Source organism: Dunckerocampus dactyliophorus, chromosome 9 (assembly GCF_027744805.1).
Source record: "Dunckerocampus dactyliophorus isolate RoL2022-P2 chromosome 9, RoL_Ddac_1.1, whole genome shotgun sequence".
In the NCBI taxonomy this organism is placed as follows: domain Eukaryota; kingdom Metazoa; phylum Chordata; class Actinopteri; order Syngnathiformes; family Syngnathidae; genus Dunckerocampus; species Dunckerocampus dactyliophorus.
Genome location: NC_072827.1, coordinates 8,550,761 through 8,570,534, shown reverse-complemented (window position 1 = coordinate 8,570,534; position 19,774 = coordinate 8,550,761). Strand labels below are relative to the sequence as shown.

The following is a 19,774-nucleotide window of genomic DNA, read 5'->3' as shown; positions in this document are numbered from 1 at the left end:
TTTCTAATGTTGGGGATGAAACCATACAGCGGGGGTGTGCAAAGTGCGGCCTGCGGCACGTTCTAAAAATTTTATTAAACGAGAAAAACAAAATAATATTTTGGCTTTATTATTATATTATTATAAGTTTTTAGTTAATTAAGTTAATTTCCCAAAAATTGCAATTTGTTTTTTGCTTTGTTTGTTTCTCATATTATGACCTTTTTTACTTAACTTTTTCAATGTTTTCTCTTTATGTTATCACTTTACTCTCTTAATATTTCGTCTTTTTTTCTTGTAAAATTACTTCAATTTCTACTTCAATTACTACTTTTCAATTTTGGCTGTTGTTATTTTAGGCCAATAAAAAAAAAAACAGCAGCGGGCTGTTAATGACCCCCGGGCCACACTTTGGATAGCCCTGCGTTACAGTGTCAAAATAGACAATTATATTTGTATAGTGTGTCTCAATTACTTGCGTTGTTTCACCATTTGTGGGTGAAATGGTGAATCGTAACCCCCGCCAAAAGCTTGGATCCCCTCTATACTGTGTTACAGTACTGCATCATTGATTTTCCCGTCGCTAAACATGTCGAAATGCACACCTGTTAGGGCCATCAAGATATGCTTTCGTCAGTTCAAACAATATCATTATTTTGGGCATAATAATCATCACATAAAATGTCCATTCTGTTCCTTGTGTAAATGTTTTTTCTTTTTCCATTGCAGACCAAACGCCCACGCCGACGCGCTTTTTAAAGAACTGCGAGGAGGTGGGACTCTTCAATGAACTCACGAGCCCGTTCGACCACGACTTCAAAAAAGGGACTGACGATGACGTGAAAAAGGTTGAGCTTTAATCCAGAGGATTCTCTTCCGCTTCATGTTGGCGTTCCTGATGTTCACTCTCATTTTCTGTAGCTGCCGCTGGATTTGTCACCTCTAGCGACCCCTGTCATACGCAACAAAACGGAGGAACCCACAGCTCTGGAAGCCCATCGAGGTAGCCCGCTGCCTCACCCGGAATCTACCACAAATGATGACAAGGTGAACCTTGCTAATCCAAGTCAAAGGGTCCAATTATTTGGGCTCCGCCTCTTTAAATGCACTATTACTAATACCCATGTAGTATTTCATTAGATCATGACTTTAGTCCAAAGATTCTATTGTTATGAGAAGTTGTTGTTTGTGATTGTTCATATTTCTCTCCTCTCTTCATCTCTTTTCACTTTGAGCCAAACAGACACGTATTGTCTGCCGTTGCTGCAGCTAAGATGTTGTGTGATGTTTCCAGGACTTATCTTTGCAGCCAGCCTCACTGCCAACATCCACTATAGTGCATCCTGCATCCCTCCAAGTTCCCAATGTACTCCTAGCGACCTCAGAGGCTAATGTTGTAATACAGCAAGCGCTCCCATCGCCAACATCTAGCTCTGTTATTACCCAAGTCCCATCCACTAATAGGCCTATAGTGTAAGTAACTCAGAATGTCCGTTTTAAAAACAACAAGATCATACTTAATTTCTTAAATCATCATTTCATTTTTAGTTTGTTTTTAATTTGTGCCGTTTTGTCTTTAGTTGGGGCATGTGCTTGTTTTGATTTTTAATTTAAGTGAAGTTTGCAGAATATTAATTTTGGCTGCAGTTGTTTTTTTGTTTTTTTTTTCTTCCAAAATGAACAATGCCTTTATGTGCTCCTATTAGTTAATTCACTAATTTAGATCAGGGGTTCTCAAATGGTCTCAAATTGGGACCCACATTTTCCAATGGTCATTAAGTCGTGACCCACTTTTATTTAAGCCAAACTAAGCCAATGTATTTGTTTTTTTTAAATTTCCGTCGTCTTTTTACACATGAATACAGATAATTACATGTCCAGTGTGCATTTTAAGGGGATTTATTAAACGTAGCTATCAAAATTGCACTTAAATAAGCCCACAAAGCCAGATATTTGTCATAACGCAATGATATGATGGATAGAAAATATAATAAATCCTACATATAATAAATATAATACATATTAAATTAGGGCTGTCAAAAATAGTGTGTTAATGGCGGCAAGCAATTTATTTCATTAATTAGATAAAATCTTTTAGCATACGCGCAACATGCCAAACCAGACCTCTGTTATGACAGCAGACAGACTCTCTTATAACTTTATTCTGACCTAAACACATCAACAGCAGCACAATTCCAACACCATATATGTATCTCCTACACACAAACACGTCTCTATTCCTCCTCGGAACGCCACTTCTACTCATTGTCGCTAGACGACAACAATGTGCATTCATGGACACCCAGAAAATCACAACAGCATCTTTATTATGCGTGTATGCGTGGTCTAAATAAACAAAAAGACAAAGGATAAAAATAAGTGGATATTCTTATCACTCACTAACATAAATCTTACTGCGGAAGTACATTTTGATGCATTTAAGTATGCTTGGAAATCCCAGAAAATACACCTACACTCAGAACATATCAATTCAACTTAAATTACTTGGTGTGTTTGAAGGCAACTGCTCATGGCTCGTAATAACACGGTTAAAAGTGTGATTGAAATGTTTTGCTACTAATAAAGAGACTAGTGTTAGGCAAATACATTTCTAGATATGTGTGGTATCCTTTAGTTTGAGTTAAATCTTCAGTTCATTTGTAGCTCTTAATACACACACACACACACACACACACACATATATATATATATATATATATAATATATATAAATAAATAATTGTGTCCTGTCATTTATCTTTTTGTTCATTAAATACAGTAATAATAGACATATTTCACACAGTTGCAAATGTTGATTAATCATGATTAATTAATTTGAAAACTGATTAATTTTATTACAAATTTTAATAATTTGACAGCCCTAATAATTACATGTACACTGTGCATTTTAGACGAATTTCTGAAGGCGTTTTATTAAGGAAATAAGGAGGGCCATGATGCATGCATCCACAAAATGCATACATTAAAAGTAGACGTTAAAATTGCACTAAATAAACCCACAAAGCCAGATGTTTCACATAACAGGAATCATATAATGAATAAAAAATATGATAAATATAATACATAATACATTTAAAAACATAAATGTTGCTAAATTTTACTTCAAAATTGGAAAAACAAGTCAGAAATTGGTTGTATATTTTATATTTTAATGTCATTTTTGACAAGCCGTCTGCGGCCCACCCAGAGTTTTGGTTGCCGACCCACCAGTTGAGAATTGCTGATTTTGATAATACTAAATAACGGTAAATAAAGTTGCTGTTAAAGTTGCACAAAAGTGTGTGCAGTAGAGCCCCAATTTTTGTGGGGGTTAGCACCAGGACCATCGGTCAATGGCAAAAAACTGTGAGTAATTGATAAGCTCATAAAAAGGTCTATTTTCTACACACAGGTTGTCAAACCACCCCCTAGCCCGCACCCCCACACCCAATGTACATTACATTTTAATTTAAACACACAAAAAAATGTATTAATTAAATTAATTAGTTACATTTTAATATAAATTGAATAAAATTGTTTTTGAAATGATTTCTGCAACAACAAAAAAAACAGCTTTTTTTTGGAGGAAAATAATTTTTTGACCAAAAATCCACGAATTTGCATTGCTGTCAATGCTGACTCACAAATGTGCAGGGATCTGATGTACAGACTCACTATGCTCTAAGTGCTCTACTGCTTGAGTAGAATTGTTTGTACGTGTAGCATTAACTGACGTACACATCGAGACTGATTCCAGAAAAACACAATATTTAATCATGTTGCTTGCGCTCAATGGTTGTTTCTTCATTCTTTCATCAGTTGCTGCTTGAATATGACGCAATGTTTGGTCTTTGCCATCACGCCGCCACACATAAGCGTATATATATTTTTTTTAATTATTTTCCTTATGCAGTGTTATTAATTTCCATGATGTCTGTTTCCTGCTTTAGGCCAGTGTCTGGCACCTTCCCTGTGCTCTTACAGCTGCCGAACGGCCAGACCATGCCAGTCGCCATTCCAGCATCCATTACCAGTTCCAGTGTCCATATTCCCTCTACAATCCCAGTAAGTGCTACGCCGGTTACATTTCCTGCGTATTTCCTTGGGTGTTATAAGAATTAAAGCTGATCTTCATGTCAGCACTATTTCTGGTAACTAATTTATCAAATATCTTAAAATGTCAGTTTATGTGCAATTGTAAGTACGTCATTGATTTTTTTTTCAGTTTGATGTACTAATACTGTTTTACATCATTTGTTTTTCCCAAAATATATTAATTAATAGATCATGCTGTTTTGCGGTTCAATACGGTCTATTTTTAGTAAAAAAAATATGCATACTTAAACGAATTTTACATATATTTTGCCTAAATTAAGTATTATCCTGGCTAAAAATGGCGAAATTACATAAAATACAAATACAAGGCATTCAGAAGACGTATTCAATGACGTTGTGATGATATGTAGTATTGTACACTGGTCACTAGATGTCAGTAATGTTTCTGCAATGTTGGGTGAGACACAAAAACACCAAACTTGATCAATCACTGTTTTATTGCAAGATTGAACGGTCTCACAACAGGCACAATGATTCCTAAAACGAGCTACCACACCAAGCTAAAACTCAACTCTGAACCCCCAACGTCACTTCCTGTCCGCCCCACTGAAACACATTTACAGCAACACACACAAGCATGTGTATGTCTTATTTTTTCCTATTATGCCACCTATATTGGGTAATAGGAATGCAAAGGTGACTCTGGGGTGTTATTTCTTGCCTAGAGGGCTCTAACAATGTTAACCGTGTCTATGCTCTCACAACACAAATATGCCATTTATAAATAAGGAATCTTACTTTGCGGAAATTCACTTATCACAGTCAGGTCCGGAACCAATTAACCGCGTTAAACGAGAGTTTACTATATTATGAAAGCCATTGTTATGTAAATATACAGTGCGTAGGAACAGTGTTAATGGTGATGAAAGACTCTGACCTGACCTCCTGACACGTTTCCACTCTCACGATGCCTGAAATGAATCCATGAGGGTTCTTGCATGAGCTGAGTGGGTCACTCAGGGCGATTAGGTGTCAGGACGCATCCACGTTTCGACTGGACTTGCCAACCGCACACAAGTGATGTTCAGACAACAGTTAGTAATTGATTAATGCCACATTTCGTCCTTGCTCGTCTTCTATTCTCTTGGACAAAGGGGACTATTTACGACTTTGGCACTGCAGATTTGGCAGTCAATTTGGATCTGGGGAGCGAGCGAGGAAAGTAATGGACTTTGTACGGCTGTGACGAATACACGAGAATTGGCTGGAGCACAGCAGGAAACCCGTCCAACACGCTTTGTCATTTGTCCTTGTTCAAGTCAAATCAACGTTGTTGATTTCTGGGGGATTACTTGCATTACCACTAATGTGTTTTGAGATCCCATTATGAGTCCAGCTCGTGCTAGACTTACAAATCATTGGAGACTAGATGAATATTCTGAATCACCAAGCATTATGGGAGCTTGTGGACCTTTAAGCCACAACCAGATCAAGTCTGAGACGACAGGCCTTGCTTTTATTACAACCCCACCTCCCAACCACATCACCACCCGCCTCCCTCCGTCTCATCAGCATCTCTGAGAGACGTCCGGTTCTGGCCTTCTGACTTGTGTCTCTCATCCCCTCTGCAGCTCCCCTACCCATATGCTCTCCCGCAACCAGCCAGAGGTTCATTAGCGCGCGCACCGCATCTCCATGTGGCGCTGCCTCCACAAAATAACAGGCCATTCGACATAATGAGGCTGAGATATGAGGGAACTCTGATGCGTGTGTGTGTGTGTGTGTGTGTGTGTGTGTGGTGGGTGGGTAGTGTGAGGCTGCCTTCTACGGGGGGGGAGACTAATTCTGTGCTGGTGTGTCTCTCTGTGTCTCTGCTGTCAGCTTGTCAGACCTGTCACCGTCGTGCCTAATGTCCCCGGCATCCCCGGACCCCCCTCGCCACAGCCACAGCCCGCCCAATCAGAAGCAAAACTGGTATTTAATCATCATTTTTTACTTTTACATGAAATATTTATGTATGTTATTACCTATAGCATTCCCTGTACAGTTGGGTGCTGTTAGTGAGATGACCATCTCTCATTATCCCTCCCAAAAAGGTGTTTATGTCGTGACAGTGTTAGAAATATAATAAATAACAACCTGGGTTTTTAATCAGTCTGTATTTTTTAAATGGATGTTCCGGTTTAATGTTTGAGACAATCCACACATTGACAACGCCATGAAATTACAGGTGGTCCTCAGTTTATGGCTTTCCGTGGTTATGAGTTGGCTCCCATAAATTAATTAAAAACGTAATTTTGGTCCGTAAACGTGAGGCTTGTTCGAGAACGACTTAGGCGCATTCCTCCTGGCGTGACATGCAGCACAAGACTGCAGCGAGGAAGAATAACATAGCGTATTAGTTCACCTTTTGCACTCCATGATGTCTCCAAAGTGGCAGTGTGCCAAAGAAAAGGAAAGCCATCACCTTGGAAGGGAAAATGAACACCATAAAAAGATCCCAGAATTGTCTGAAAAGATCAGGGATATTAATAATTCCCAAATTGTACAAAAACAAAAAAAAACACACACAATAACAACATAGTCCATATTGTTCATTAATATCTGCAACACAACTTCTTACTTCGTCTTGTGTCATTTCCAGCCAAAACATACTCAGTCAACAAATAAAAAATCATTTTGAAATTGTCTTAACCCCATGTAAGGTCATTTTTATTTGGAAATGATGCACATTTTTGGTCATAAATACAGTGGGACTTCGTTTTTTTTGTCTGTTATTAATTTGTTCCAAAAGAGGAAAATTTAAACGTACGAAAACCGGAGTAATTTCTCAGATAGGAAATAATGTACTGTATATCCGATCAATCCGTTCCAGACACCCCAAAAATATGAACAAAAATAAATCTTATAGAGAATAATTATAGTTTTACATACACAAACAATGGCTAATAATAATGAATCAGGAATGAAATGGATTAATGAACATTTAACATCACATAGTGTTTCTCATCTTCTTTATCAAATTGCTGGTACTCGCAACTTTCTTCGGCCCCCTGGCGGGCACTCAATTAAAAAAAAATAAAATAAATACACTGACACCAACATGCGGGGTGCTTTTTTTGGGCACTCGATTTCGTTTGTCACACACGACATTGTACGACAACCGAGGCAATGTACTAAAACCGATGCAAAATTTTGTCAAAAATCAAATCATACGAAACCTGCGACGTTTGAAAACCGAGGTTGGACTGTATGACATTGGAAACCCATTTTAGCAAGTTCAGATCAGCATTTGTGATGATAATCTCATCTGGAAAATATTATCTATACAGCATGTTTGCCTCACAGTCAGGAGCTGAAGAGATCGAATCTCCACCTGGGCATCTCTTGCATGTTCTCTGGGTACGCCCACATATTTCTCCCACGTTCCTAAAACATGCATGCTGGGTTAATTGGAGACTAAATTGTCCATATGTCTGAATGTGAGTCTGAGTGGTTGTGTGTCCAGGGTGTAGCCCCGCCTCTCGCCCCGAGTCAGCTGGGATAGGCTCCAGTCACCCGTGACGCTAATGAGGACGAGTGGTATAGTAATGAAATATGGAAGTCTTGCTGTAAATGTCGGCACACGTTGAGTGTTGTGAGGGTGAACTGCGGCGATGTGATGAAGCACGTATCACAGAATCTGTAAATGTTCTCAGCATGCGATGCCGCTAGAAATTAACAGATAAACTGCGGCCAGGAGGCGCTTGCCTTGACAGGGAGAGATAGATCCCGAAGAAGGAGGAGGGTTGGGAATGGGGGGTGTTGTTAGGAATCACGGGGTGTAGAGATGACAAACACGGAGATTGCATACATCCCTCCACAAGGGAGGGGGCTACTAGCGAAAGCCAGCTGGGGGCATGCTGGCACACACTCAGCAAGGCACATTAAGTCGGCCTCACCCCGCACGGAACCTTTTTGTTCAGCAGAATCCTGCATGACCTGCAATCCCCCACCTCCTCCCTCTCCTCCTTCCCTCCCTCCCTCCCTCCATCTCCCGGTGCCTCCCACCGCACTCAGCTCATCAGCAAACACCTAATGAGCCCACGTCAAAGGAAACAGACCCCTACTCAACCTGCCCGCACTAGAATCCCGGTGAGGAAGGGGAGGCTTGCGCAGAGACGGCGCTTTACAAGGACTGATGATGCTGCAAAGACCACAATAATGATAATTAACTTGCTGAATTTAGAAGATTATACTGTTAATTAGTTGCAAAATAAAGATAAGTAATATAGTAGCAGATGGTTGAATAACACCCATGAGAGGCAGGGTTATTACACTGATGAGGTTTCCATGGCAGAGATGAAATATGAATCTGACTGGCTTCCCCCTCTTTCTCTGGGCCATTCCAAGAGAATAATATCTTCTTTCTGCCAGAAGAGCTTCTGGAAGGGTATTACACGATAAACTAATTTGCTAGATAGATTGGTCTGGCAAAGGTACTTGCTAGAATAATGCCCTCCTCTGTTTTCTCATGTAAATGTATTGCCTCTCACTTTGGTAGCATTTCGAAGGGCTCATTCACTTTCACCTTCTTGGCTCAGTGCTTTATGCCTCGTGCTTGTGGCTGTTCGACAACAGTGTGTAGAGTTGTGCTTGCCGTATGTGTGTGCCGAGGGGAGCGGTATCCTCAGAACGTCAATTTTTGAACGGATCAGTTGATGTACAGGTGGTCCTCAGGTTAGTTCCGTTATGAAAAATAATACTAATAAAATACGGTCATAAAAAGATCACTGTACATACAATAATTAAATAAAGCAATAATAAAGCTTTTTACTTTTATCGCTGTGGTTGTCTTGCTGGCCTTTCTACCGTCTTAAAATATTGTCCCAGGCCAGTCTGGAAGGATTCCTTTGTAGCAGCGCACAGAATCCATGACCTCTCCAGCATTCAGTATCATTCAATCACCTTTAACCTTCATGATGGTTGCCACAGTTGAGTGGTTTGGACCAAAAGAGCGTCCAATACTGGCGGGCGTGTCTCCTCTGATGTTCATTTTCACTTCTCTGGTGATGGTTTTCCTTTTCTTTGGCGCACTGCCGTTTGAGGTGAGATAATGAAGTCTAAAAAGTGAATTAGTAAAACTTTTTCACTTCAGATCTGATTTCGACATTGCAGCCTTTAATATCAGCCGATACCGACATCACTCCTACTCTGTGCTAAACACTGTTGTTGTGAGCTCGTGGGTTCCGCATGATGAATAGAAGTGCTGCTGCTCGATAAAAGTCTGGAATGCCATCCATCCAAGTCTTGGCCTAAATTGAGAATTTTCAAGCATAAAACTGGCTAAATGATTTAACTCTAACATTCAAGAACGAACCTCCTGGTTTCTATTAACTAACCTTTTTATGCCAAATAAGGCAGTGTTGCGTACTGAACAGAAATGATCATGACGACATGTGTTCTCTTTCCAGAAACCAAAAGGCTCACAAAGCCAGCAGCTTCCTCCGCTAACCAATGGCGATGGCAGTGAGGTTCAGAGCAGCGCCATAACGCACACTGCTGCTCCTGCTTCTCCAGCCCCGATTCCTTCCCCTGCCCCCTCCACATCATCGCTCACTCTGGCCCCTGCCTCTAACCCGCCCGCCCCTGAAGAACCCTCCCCGCATTCCCTTCAGCAGCCTGCCACCTCAACCACGGAGACACCTGTAAGTACGCACACACACACACACACACACACACACACACACACACTTTTGTTGGAGCTTGTTAGATTTTGTAGGTGTACCTAATGAAGTGGCTGGTGTGTATTGTGTTTCGCATGGGGAAAAAAAACATTTACTGATGAATTTGGAGGCTTCCCCGGTGCCCCCTGCACAAAACCCTCCAAGCACAGGGGGTCGGCGGCGCAGAACGACCAGCGAGGACCCAGATGAGAAGCGGCGCAAGTTCCTGGAGCGAAACAGGGCCGCAGCCTCGCGCTGCAGGCAGAAGAGGAAAGTGTGGGTCCAGTCCTTGGAGAAAAAGGCAGACGACCTCAACTCTATGAACGGACAATTACAGGTACTGTATTTTTGTATATTCGAGTATATCCAATCTTTTTTTTAGGAGTGTCATGGCGTCCCTCCTAACAACTTTAAATTCACAAGAGAATAAAACCAAGCCAGAGGGAGGGGGCAGTGTTTACACCGACAAGGATACAAATTAAATCTACAGAAGCTGAAAAACGTCATTTTTTTTTTTAAGTATATGGAAACAAAAAAAAGTTTTTTTTTTTAAAAAGTACCAGCGGCTGTTGTACTGGCCCGTGGCACATTCTAAAAATGTAATTTAACAAGAAAAGTAGCAGCTACGGAACAGAAAAAAAACAGCAAAAAGGGAAAAATGAGCATTAGTTTTATAGGAATTAAGTCAAAATATTGAGAAAAAAGTTGTAATCTAAGAATAAGTCCTAATTTGACAAGAATAATGTCGTAATATGAGGAAAAATAGCATAATTTTAGTAGTGTAAAGTTGAAATATTAAAGAAAAAGACATTATTTAAGGCCTTTAAAAAAATGGTAATTGTAATTTTTGGAAAATTAGGTTGCGGATAAAGTTATACTATTATTGGAATAAAATCAAAATATTTTGGGAATAAAGGCTTAATATTCAAAGAAGAATATTTACAAGGAGAACGTAGTTGGAAAACTTAAAAAAAAAAAAAACAGCAGAAATGGAAATTACAGCTGTAATTTGCAAGTCAAAATATTAAGAGAAAATAGTCATATTCTAACGAGAATAAAAGTAGCAATTTTCTGAGAATAAACTCATAATATTATGAGAAAAAATAATGTAATTTTAGTGGAATAGATTTGAAATATTAAATACATTTTTTTTAAAGTCTGAATATTTTGAGAAACAAACAAAATAAAATCAAGTTATAATTTCAGGAAAATTTGAGTGAGGAAAAAGTTATAATATTCCATTCCATTTTCTTCCGCTTAGCCGGGTCCGGGTTGTGGGGGCAGCAATTTCAGTAGCAAAGCCCAGATTTCCGGGACACCGCTCATCTGTTCCAGCTCCAGCGGCAGGACACCAAGGCGTTCCTAGGCCAGCTGTGAGACATAATACTTTCAGCATGTCCTAGATCTGGTCTAAGTTAGAATATTATGGGAATGAAGTCATAATATTCCGAAAAGAAAATTTAGGAAGATTATTTAAGAAGAAAGTTGAAAGTTTTGGAAAATTAAAAATGGGAAGAAAAGAGCAAAGACTAAAGTTGGTACTAATAATTTTCACCTATCTGACAAAGCTGAGATACATGTTTTTCTTGGAATATATATACCTTCATAGCAAATTCAAAGTGGCTCTTGTATCCTTTCATTACTCAGTTTGTGGCCCTGGGTGGAAAAAGTTTGGACACCCTTGTTCTGAAAGAAGACACTTTTAATACATGACATCACACCTGGATGCTTCCCGGTGTGTGTACAAACGTATCAAACAGCCGTATTGTACCACCAAAACTTAATTTTTGTACTCACAAATACATTAAAATACACTGTAAAACATACATGTGTATTTGGTCAGTGGCTGACCCAGCAGCTACATTCTCCAAGGTAGACATAATTTATGTCCCAATTAAACAACACTACTGCCTAAAATGTGACATTTCTATTCAATTGTAGTTGCACATTACTTACACAACCTCTGAGGCTGAAGTATATTTTAAAGTATTCTGTAACAAAAAGGGTCCGGTGTGCTCTGTATCATTCAATTTGTGTGCCTAACTGCGTCACAAGCTCAACTCCAGGTGTTACCTAACTAGCGCATGTTGAATTATCGGTATATATGTTGATATGTAAGTCGCAGGACAAGCCAAACTATGAAAAAAAAGTGCCACTTATAGTCCGGAAAGTACAGCAATGTTGTACGCATGCACACTACTGTCAACTTGTGAACATAGACATTCCCCTACTGCAGTGATGAAGTCATTAAAGCCCATTAAGAGGAGATCTCGTGTGACAGCAGCAGTGTGTGTGCGTGTGTGTGAGGCCTCTACGTCGATACGTGGCTGTCAATAAAGATGTATCCTCCAGATGTCAGCCGCGCACAAGCGTGTCCTCGCTTCTGTCTCAGCAGTTTACCGAATGGCCCCCCCAAAACTCTCCGAGGGAAAGGTGTCTGCTTGAACCTTCATTTTGCTGCAAGCAATTAAGGATGTGATCCTGACAAGTTCGAAGCAGTTCACGTATCCGCCGTCTCTGTTGATGTGTTGAGTCGGGGGTGCGGCACATCAGTGTTCCAGACAATTAACTAAGTTGTGGTGTTTATGTCGCACCGTCTTGTATTTATGCACAAGCTGGAGGAGGGGCGAGGCATCAGGAAGGGGTACATGTAGTTGATATTTAGGTGGAGAAACGGTCTTTTAAGCATGTTTAAGATGAGTTAACGGTGAAACAGAGCGTTGACCCCCAAATGCAAAGACAGCATTGACACACGGAAACGGAACAAAAGGGCATTTTGTTATTAAGTTATTAACCAGCAGTGCATTTTAATTGTGACAACGATGGCACTGACATGGTCCAGCTGATGAGCGGAACTGCCTCTAATGGAGCACAGTTATTTTAACATCACCCTTAACTGGCCTTTTAATGAGGCATCAGCTCTCGCGACTCCCAGCACCGTGCAAGCAAAGCCAGTTGGCTTAAATTCCTTTAAATTCACACTTGGAAACAAGTTTATGTCCCGTCGTAGTCTCTGTGGTGTGATGCAGTGTTGCATTAAAGCAGCAGCTTATAAAGGTTATTGTGTCATGATGGAGAAAGAGCTCTTTACTTCTGTAAATAACAAAACAGGAGTGTCTTTCCAACATTGCTGATGTTGCAACTGCAGATGTTTGCTTGTCTTTGGACCAGGTAGGAAACCTTAGTAGATACTTCATTAGTTGCACATACACGATCCAGTGACATCCAATATAAAAGTTGCATCCAAGATTGTGCTTTTACAAACATACCACACACATATTTTACTAACTGCACTGTGTCACACTGAGAGCTGCTTCTAATTTGTGTTACCTTACAGCAGGGGTGTCCATAGTCCGGGCCGGGGGCCATGTGCGGCCCGCAGCTCATTGTTTACTGGCCTGCTGCACATTCTAAAAATTTAATTGAACAAAAAAATAAATTAAAAACCAACAGCAAAAAAATCAGCAGTAATTTTACAAGAATAAATCCAAAATATTAAGAGAAAAAGTTGTAATTTTATGAGAATAATGTCATTTTAGTAGCATGATGTTGAAATATTTTTTTTAAGTAGTTGGGACAGTCGACAGAGAGAAATAGTTGGGAAAAACAGCTGTTATTTTATTTTAAGTCATAAAAAATAACATAGTAGTATAGAGCTAAAATAGTAAAGAAAAAGTTAGTTGTTAGTCATAATAGTATGAGAAACACAAAATTTTAGGAAAATTAGGTTGGGGCAAAAGTTGGGGAAAGAGTTATAATATTACGAGAATAAAATAAAAATATTATGGCAATAAAGTAAAAATATTAAAAGAAAAACCTCGTATTCTAACGAGAAAAATCCCAATTTTACAAGAATAAACTCATAATGTTATGAGATAAAAATAACATACTAGCATTGCGTTTAAATAGTAAAGATTTTTTTTAAATCTTAATTTTATGAAAAACTAAATAAAATAAAACTGGATTTTTTTGTAAAATTAGGTTGGGGAAAAAGCGTGAATAATATGGGAATAAAGTGTAAATATTACAGGAATAAAGTCATAATATTACTAGAACAAAATTTATGAAGATTATTATAGAAAGTTATAGAGTTAAAGTTATAATATTATAAATATTTGCTTTTACTCCTTTTTGGACATGTTGAACTGTGTACTGTACTATGTGTTGTCTTCCAATGTAACTTGTATGCATGTTCAAAATAAATAAATAAAAACATTTTTGAAAAATAAAAAAAAAAAGCAAAAATGGTACAAAAAGAACAAAGACAGAAATTACTACTAATAATAGGCTTTTTCACCCACGTCACAAATGTGAGGTGCATTTTCTTGAAATATAAGTAACTTTTTAGCATATCTACCAAAGTAGCCCTTGCATCCTTTCATTTTTCAGTACGTGGCCCTCGATGGAAAAAGTTTGGACACTCCTGCCTTACAGTCATGTGAAAAATGACACCCCAAGGTGTAGCTCTTTCACGCCTGAACCGCTGTACACAAAACTGTCTTGCCTGTGCTGCTATTTTAATATCAAATACAACACATGGTAGCGCTTTTATTAAACTGCAGGTTCAAACTCATAACTCGGCTGAAATTTCAAGAATCACCACAAAATTTGATACATCCTTTTAGGGGGTCAGGGGACAAGCACATGCATGCAAGATTTGTTGAAAAACACTGCCGTCATCAAACAAAACGTCTTTGCAGGACTTAGTAACTTATTGCCCCTGGATGCTCGCTAGTGTGGCTGTGCAGCAAACTTCACTCCCTGAACCTGAAGAGTTGCGCTTGACGTCGACAGTTGACGTTGACAGTCCGGCCTTTTAGCTCAACGGCTAGCGCTCTCGACTCTCATTCTGTGGACCTACAGTAGGTGCAAGACCAGGGCGGAACGCGGGCCTGTGGGTTGCATATGCCGGCATGGCTTCCAAATCATTTTGAGCACAACACATGGGGGCGCCACACATGTCATTTACAGCCATGGGACAAAATATGTTCATAGTTATTAGGAATATAGGAAAACCTGTTTACGACCCTCTAAATAGGGTTCTTAAAATTATTAGAGCCCCCTAGACATGAAATGAAATAACACCCCATAGTCATCTTTACACTCATATTACCAGATATACTAAGAGAAAATTAGACATACAGTATATGACACAGCGTCTTTGAATGCCTTGAATGCCTTATATTTGTATTTGACTTGATTTAACCATTTTTATGCTTGAAAATGCTTCATTTAGGCAAGAAAACTCACATAACATGCTTAAGTATGCATATTTTGGACTAATAATAGTCTGTAAGCAACCACAAAACAGCGATAAGTTAATCAATTAATCAATCTATTTTTGCAAAACCATGATAGAGTAAAGCTGCGAAATTCGACGCACGAGAGACTACTGAATCCTCGTGATGTGCAAAACCACTGATTTAATTTCCAATTTGATACTGAGTAAATTTCAGGCTGGTATCGGCGATACCGATCCGATACCGATACGTTGGGCAAATTCACTTGTGACCGGTAAATTTTCAAAAGTAGTGTATTTCATATCATAGAATAAAGAATACAAGACATTTAATTCATGCATTAATTAAATAAATTCTTGATTTAAATAAATAAATTATTTAGTAATTACATTGAATAAGTTATTTTGTTTTAAACCCTGAAGCATATTGAGGTAGCGGGCTGATTTACAATATAGCCAAGCTAATACTCAACAACAGAAAGAGGACAAAATCGTATAAAATATGTGAACATGTTATTTTAAACAGTAAAAAATTAAATGAACTAGAAAAAACATAAAATAAATGATTAACTTTGTAACTACTTCACAATTCACACATGGCTCATTTTACCATTTGTCATCGTCTCAACAGACTTCAGACAAACATTACCTCAAATGACTGAAGTGTCGAAAGTATGTAGTTTGATTTGAGACCTGCAACGCATGAATAGCTGGTATCGGAAGTATTGATACTTGAGTATCGATCTGCATATCACTACTGTATACAAACATATTGTCATGACACTGTGCTGTGCATGTACTTCACGTTGAGAGTAGTGAGTGTATTCTATCAATCAAGTAGCACCCCACCACCCCCCGCCTCTCCCTAGCTATGTTTAAATCTGTCTCACAGTACTTTCATCCTGCCAACCCTAGCTTAACTAAACAGATGGAATCAAACACATTGGCGCCTTTTAGATTAGCCTAATAGATTTAGCCACTCGCCGCCTCTTAAAGGAGGAGAAAAGGAGCTTAAATCTGCCATCGGTTGTTCCGCGCACCCCGGCCGCTCTAAATCCAGTTAAAGTCACCTTCAGCGTAATGTGGCTCCTTTTTTTTTTTTTTACGACATGTAGAAATCCTCGTCTCCGCCGGGAGCTCTTAACGGCGCACGAATGTAAATCTCGGCAAACAATTAGAACAGTGCTTCTGATAATGCACATGTTGTTTTAACATGCATTGGACTTAGACGTTGGATTTAATGCTGACTCATCTGCAGACTTGGGTTATTGACAGTATATGCTCATTAGCTTGATTATACAAATATGGGGTGCATGGTAATTATCAGTCAGGGAATATCAGGGAGTTATGACATTATACGGATAAATCTGATTAAAAATAGACATTAAAAATAGCTCAGATAACAGATAATTGAAAAAAACGTTCAATCGCTGCTTTTTTCTCCTGCCTGTGATGCTAAACAGCCTTAGTACTTCCCCTAAGCTCACTTTAAGCCAACATTCACTTTCTGAGGAAGACATTTCGCATGCTAGTTGTACCAAATGCTCCACGATGAGGGGGAAAAAAACCCATCAATCATACAAATAACCTTATCAGCCACCTGAAACGCCAGGGCCGTGGCGTTTGAAAAGTGCAAGAGGTTTGCCAGAGATCTCCGTGGCGTCACACCGGCTGCTCGGAGCGCGTGCCCGAATACAGTGCACCTTGCACAGTGCATATTTTACTTGGATTTTGCTAAATAGTCAATATAAATTACAGTCATCATAATTTTCAATTCATCAACCTTCAGAGTACATGTTATTGAACAAACCTCCCGATGATAACAGTATTTTTTTCAAAACTAAAAACTTTATTATGCACAACAGAGTTTCAAAGCATTTGGTTGTTATTTTATTATTTGTTGAATTTGCAACATAAGAAGGTCATATTTGCTGAAAGTAAACCATTTGAACAGGCCAAGTTACATGTTAGCATAAGATCCCTTCTTTGATATAACCTTCCCAATTCTTACACTGAGCTTGAGAGTTTTTGGAGCGTTTCTGCTTGAATTTCTTGGTAAGATGTCAGAATAGCCTCCCACAGCTGCTGTTTTGTTGTGATCTGCCTCCCACCCTCATAGATTTTTTACTTGACGATGCTCCATGGGTTCTCAATTGGGTTGAGGTCAGGGGAAAAAAGGGGGTCAAACCATGCCCATAGCAGCCAATGACAGAGAGGTAGGTATTCTTTGCATCATGAGATGGTGCATTGTCATGCATGAAGGTCCGTTTTGCGACAGAAGGTATGGTTCTTCATATTGTACCATGGAAGAAAATGGTCATTCAGAAATTCTACATACTTTGCTGAGGTCATTTTCACACCTTCAATGACCATAAAGGGCCTACCAGCTCTCTCCCAATGATTCCGATCCAAAACATGACTCAGTCACCTCCTTGCTGACATCACAGCCTTGTTGAGATATGCTGGCCATACTCTACTTCATCCAGCCGGACCACCCAAGGTTGCACGGACCTCATCAGTAAGCAGGATTGTTCGAAAATGTGTCTTCGTGTATTTGTTGGCCCACTGCAACCATTTCTGCTTGTGAGTATTGGTTAGGGGTGGCCAAATAGTAGCTTCATGCATAACTGCAAGCCCCTGGAGGATCCTACGCCTTGAGGTTCATGGGACTTCAGAGGCACCAGCAGCTTCAAATACCTCTTTGCTGCTTTGGAATGGCTTCTTAGCAGGTGCTCTCTTGATTCCATACATTTGCCTGGCAGAAACCTTTCTCATTCCCGGCTCTGATCTGAATAAGTCACACATTTCTTCACCGTATGAAAGTTTTTGTGAATTATTGAATATTTTCATGCCATGTCCAAGGCATTGCAATATTTGACGCTTTTTTGTGAGGAGAGAGATCCTTTTTCTTTCCCATATTGCTTGAAATCTGTGGCATGCTTAATAGTGTGGAACATCATTTTTAAGTAGTTTTCTTTTAATTGGGCTCACCTGGCAAACTAATTATGACAGTTGCCGGAGATTGATATCAGTAATCCAAAGAGCCCCAAGACACAATGCCATCCATGAATTTCATTGAAAAACAAACAAAAAAAAATATCTTTATGATACTAAAATCCCATTTGTGTAATAATGTAGTACGCGATGTACAGCGGCACACCAGGTGCTCTGAGCATGTGTCCGAATATAATGCACGAATATAGCGCACATTGCTGGGCCACAGCAGTTGGCTCCCTCCACTCTATACCCTGGTTCTCCTGATAGTAGTGATGTGGTAGTAATGTCATGATATTTGATTAGGACTAATCAACAGGTACAGTTGGTCAAATCCTAATTTGTTTGAGTCCTTCTTACATCCAGCCATCTATTTTCTGTGCCAGTTGTCCTCTTTAAGGTCGCGGGGGTATGCTGGAGCCTATCCCAGCTGACTTTGGGCAAGAGGAAGGGTACACCCTGGACTGGTCGCCAGCCAATGGCAGGGCACATATAGAAAAACAACCATTCACACTCACATTCATACCTATGGACAATTTAGAGTCTCACAAACTACCGTTAAATATATATAAAAACGATATCGGTGTCATATAGGTCTTGAGAAGCAGAGAGTCGGTATCAGTTTGAAAAACAAGATATCATGCGTCTGTAATACAAATACACATGTTCCACGGATAATAGAGTGACTCTGCAGTGAAAATAAATCTATCTGTACCTTTTATCCAGATTTTTACCAAACTTGAATGGGTTCGTTCTTGCCAGCTGTCACAAGTTTTTGTAGAAATTATTTATTAACTAATTCTGTTAACTCTGCATATGTGGATCCCCACATATTCGCGAATCAGCATTCGCAAGCTCACATATTTGCAGATTTTTTTATGAATCTGCCCTTTTCTGCTTTTAATATACGTAATTAGGTCGTTATTAGGCAGAAAACTCCTGTCATTTATGATGATTTATAATAGGGGGGTCCAAACTGCGGCCATTGAAAGGATAAAAAAGTTTGGACACCCCTGATTTGTAAGTATGCGTGATGATTTACAGCGTAGTATGTAACATTGGGCATCAAAATAAAAGCCTGCATGCTAAACAATATTCACACAGGGTATCCGCGGGGTCTTAAAAAAGTCTAAAATCCAGTAATTTAAATTTTAAATTCCCTCAAAATCTCAGCGGACGCTATAACATAACTCCAAAACGGAACTAAAGTACCTGTGCAGCCCTGTCAGAATTTACCAGTTAGTGTGCTGTGCGCGTGTGGCGGGATGGATGTGATATGGGTCTTAAAGGAGACCTATTATACTAATTTTTGGGCCTTTGTATTGAGTTCTGGACTCCTATACGCACAGAAAGCTTTCTAGATCTTCCAGACTCTGCGCTTCTTCCTGCAGTGTTTCCTGCCTCCCGCCCAAACGGTCTGTTCAGTCCCGCCGAGCCCACTCCACTGTGATTGGTCACACTCCCAAGCGCTCCCGAGGACTTCCGGACAGCTGCCGAACCACACTTTTAGCTTTGCCGGTACAGGAGTTGATAGTAAATGTTGATTTAGCTTTTTAAAATGTCCACTTTTAACGCACAGCCATATGTGTCTGCTCCCTGTATGTACACTAATAATGCTACACAGATAACTGCTTTTGTCCGATTACTTAGACAAAATAAACACAGTGAGGACACTGATAAATTGTTACTTACAGTTTTCTCTTCTGACTCTTCAAAACTACCAAGTAACGTTGGAAAGGCGTCGGACTTCAGCAACAGTTTGTATATGCCCTTGTTCACAAAACAGTCCTGTGTGAAGTGCC

At 39.5% G+C, this 19,774-nt stretch overlaps 1 protein-coding gene across 5 annotated transcripts in view; it reads left to right on the top strand.

Annotated features, from left to right (window-relative positions):
* Positions 1–19,774, top strand: part of atf2 (activating transcription factor 2) — a 29,598-nt gene that overhangs the window by 2,667 nt on the left and 7,157 nt on the right. For 4 of the 5 annotated variants that reach the window (XM_054786964.1, XM_054786965.1, XM_054786966.1 and 1 more), the window contains exons 4-10: positions 709–827; positions 901–1,026; positions 1,274–1,452; positions 3,929–4,043; positions 5,916–6,008; positions 9,488–9,721; positions 9,870–10,076. In XM_054786964.1, coding sequence (XP_054642939.1) covers positions 709–827; positions 901–1,026; positions 1,274–1,452; positions 3,929–4,043; positions 5,916–6,008; positions 9,488–9,721; positions 9,870–10,076 — 1,073 coding nt within the window. The remainder of the gene's footprint in view (positions 1–708; positions 828–900; positions 1,027–1,273; positions 1,453–3,928; positions 4,044–5,915; positions 6,009–9,487; positions 9,722–9,869; positions 10,077–19,774) is intronic. The other variant, XM_054786967.1, reaches the window with a different exon arrangement.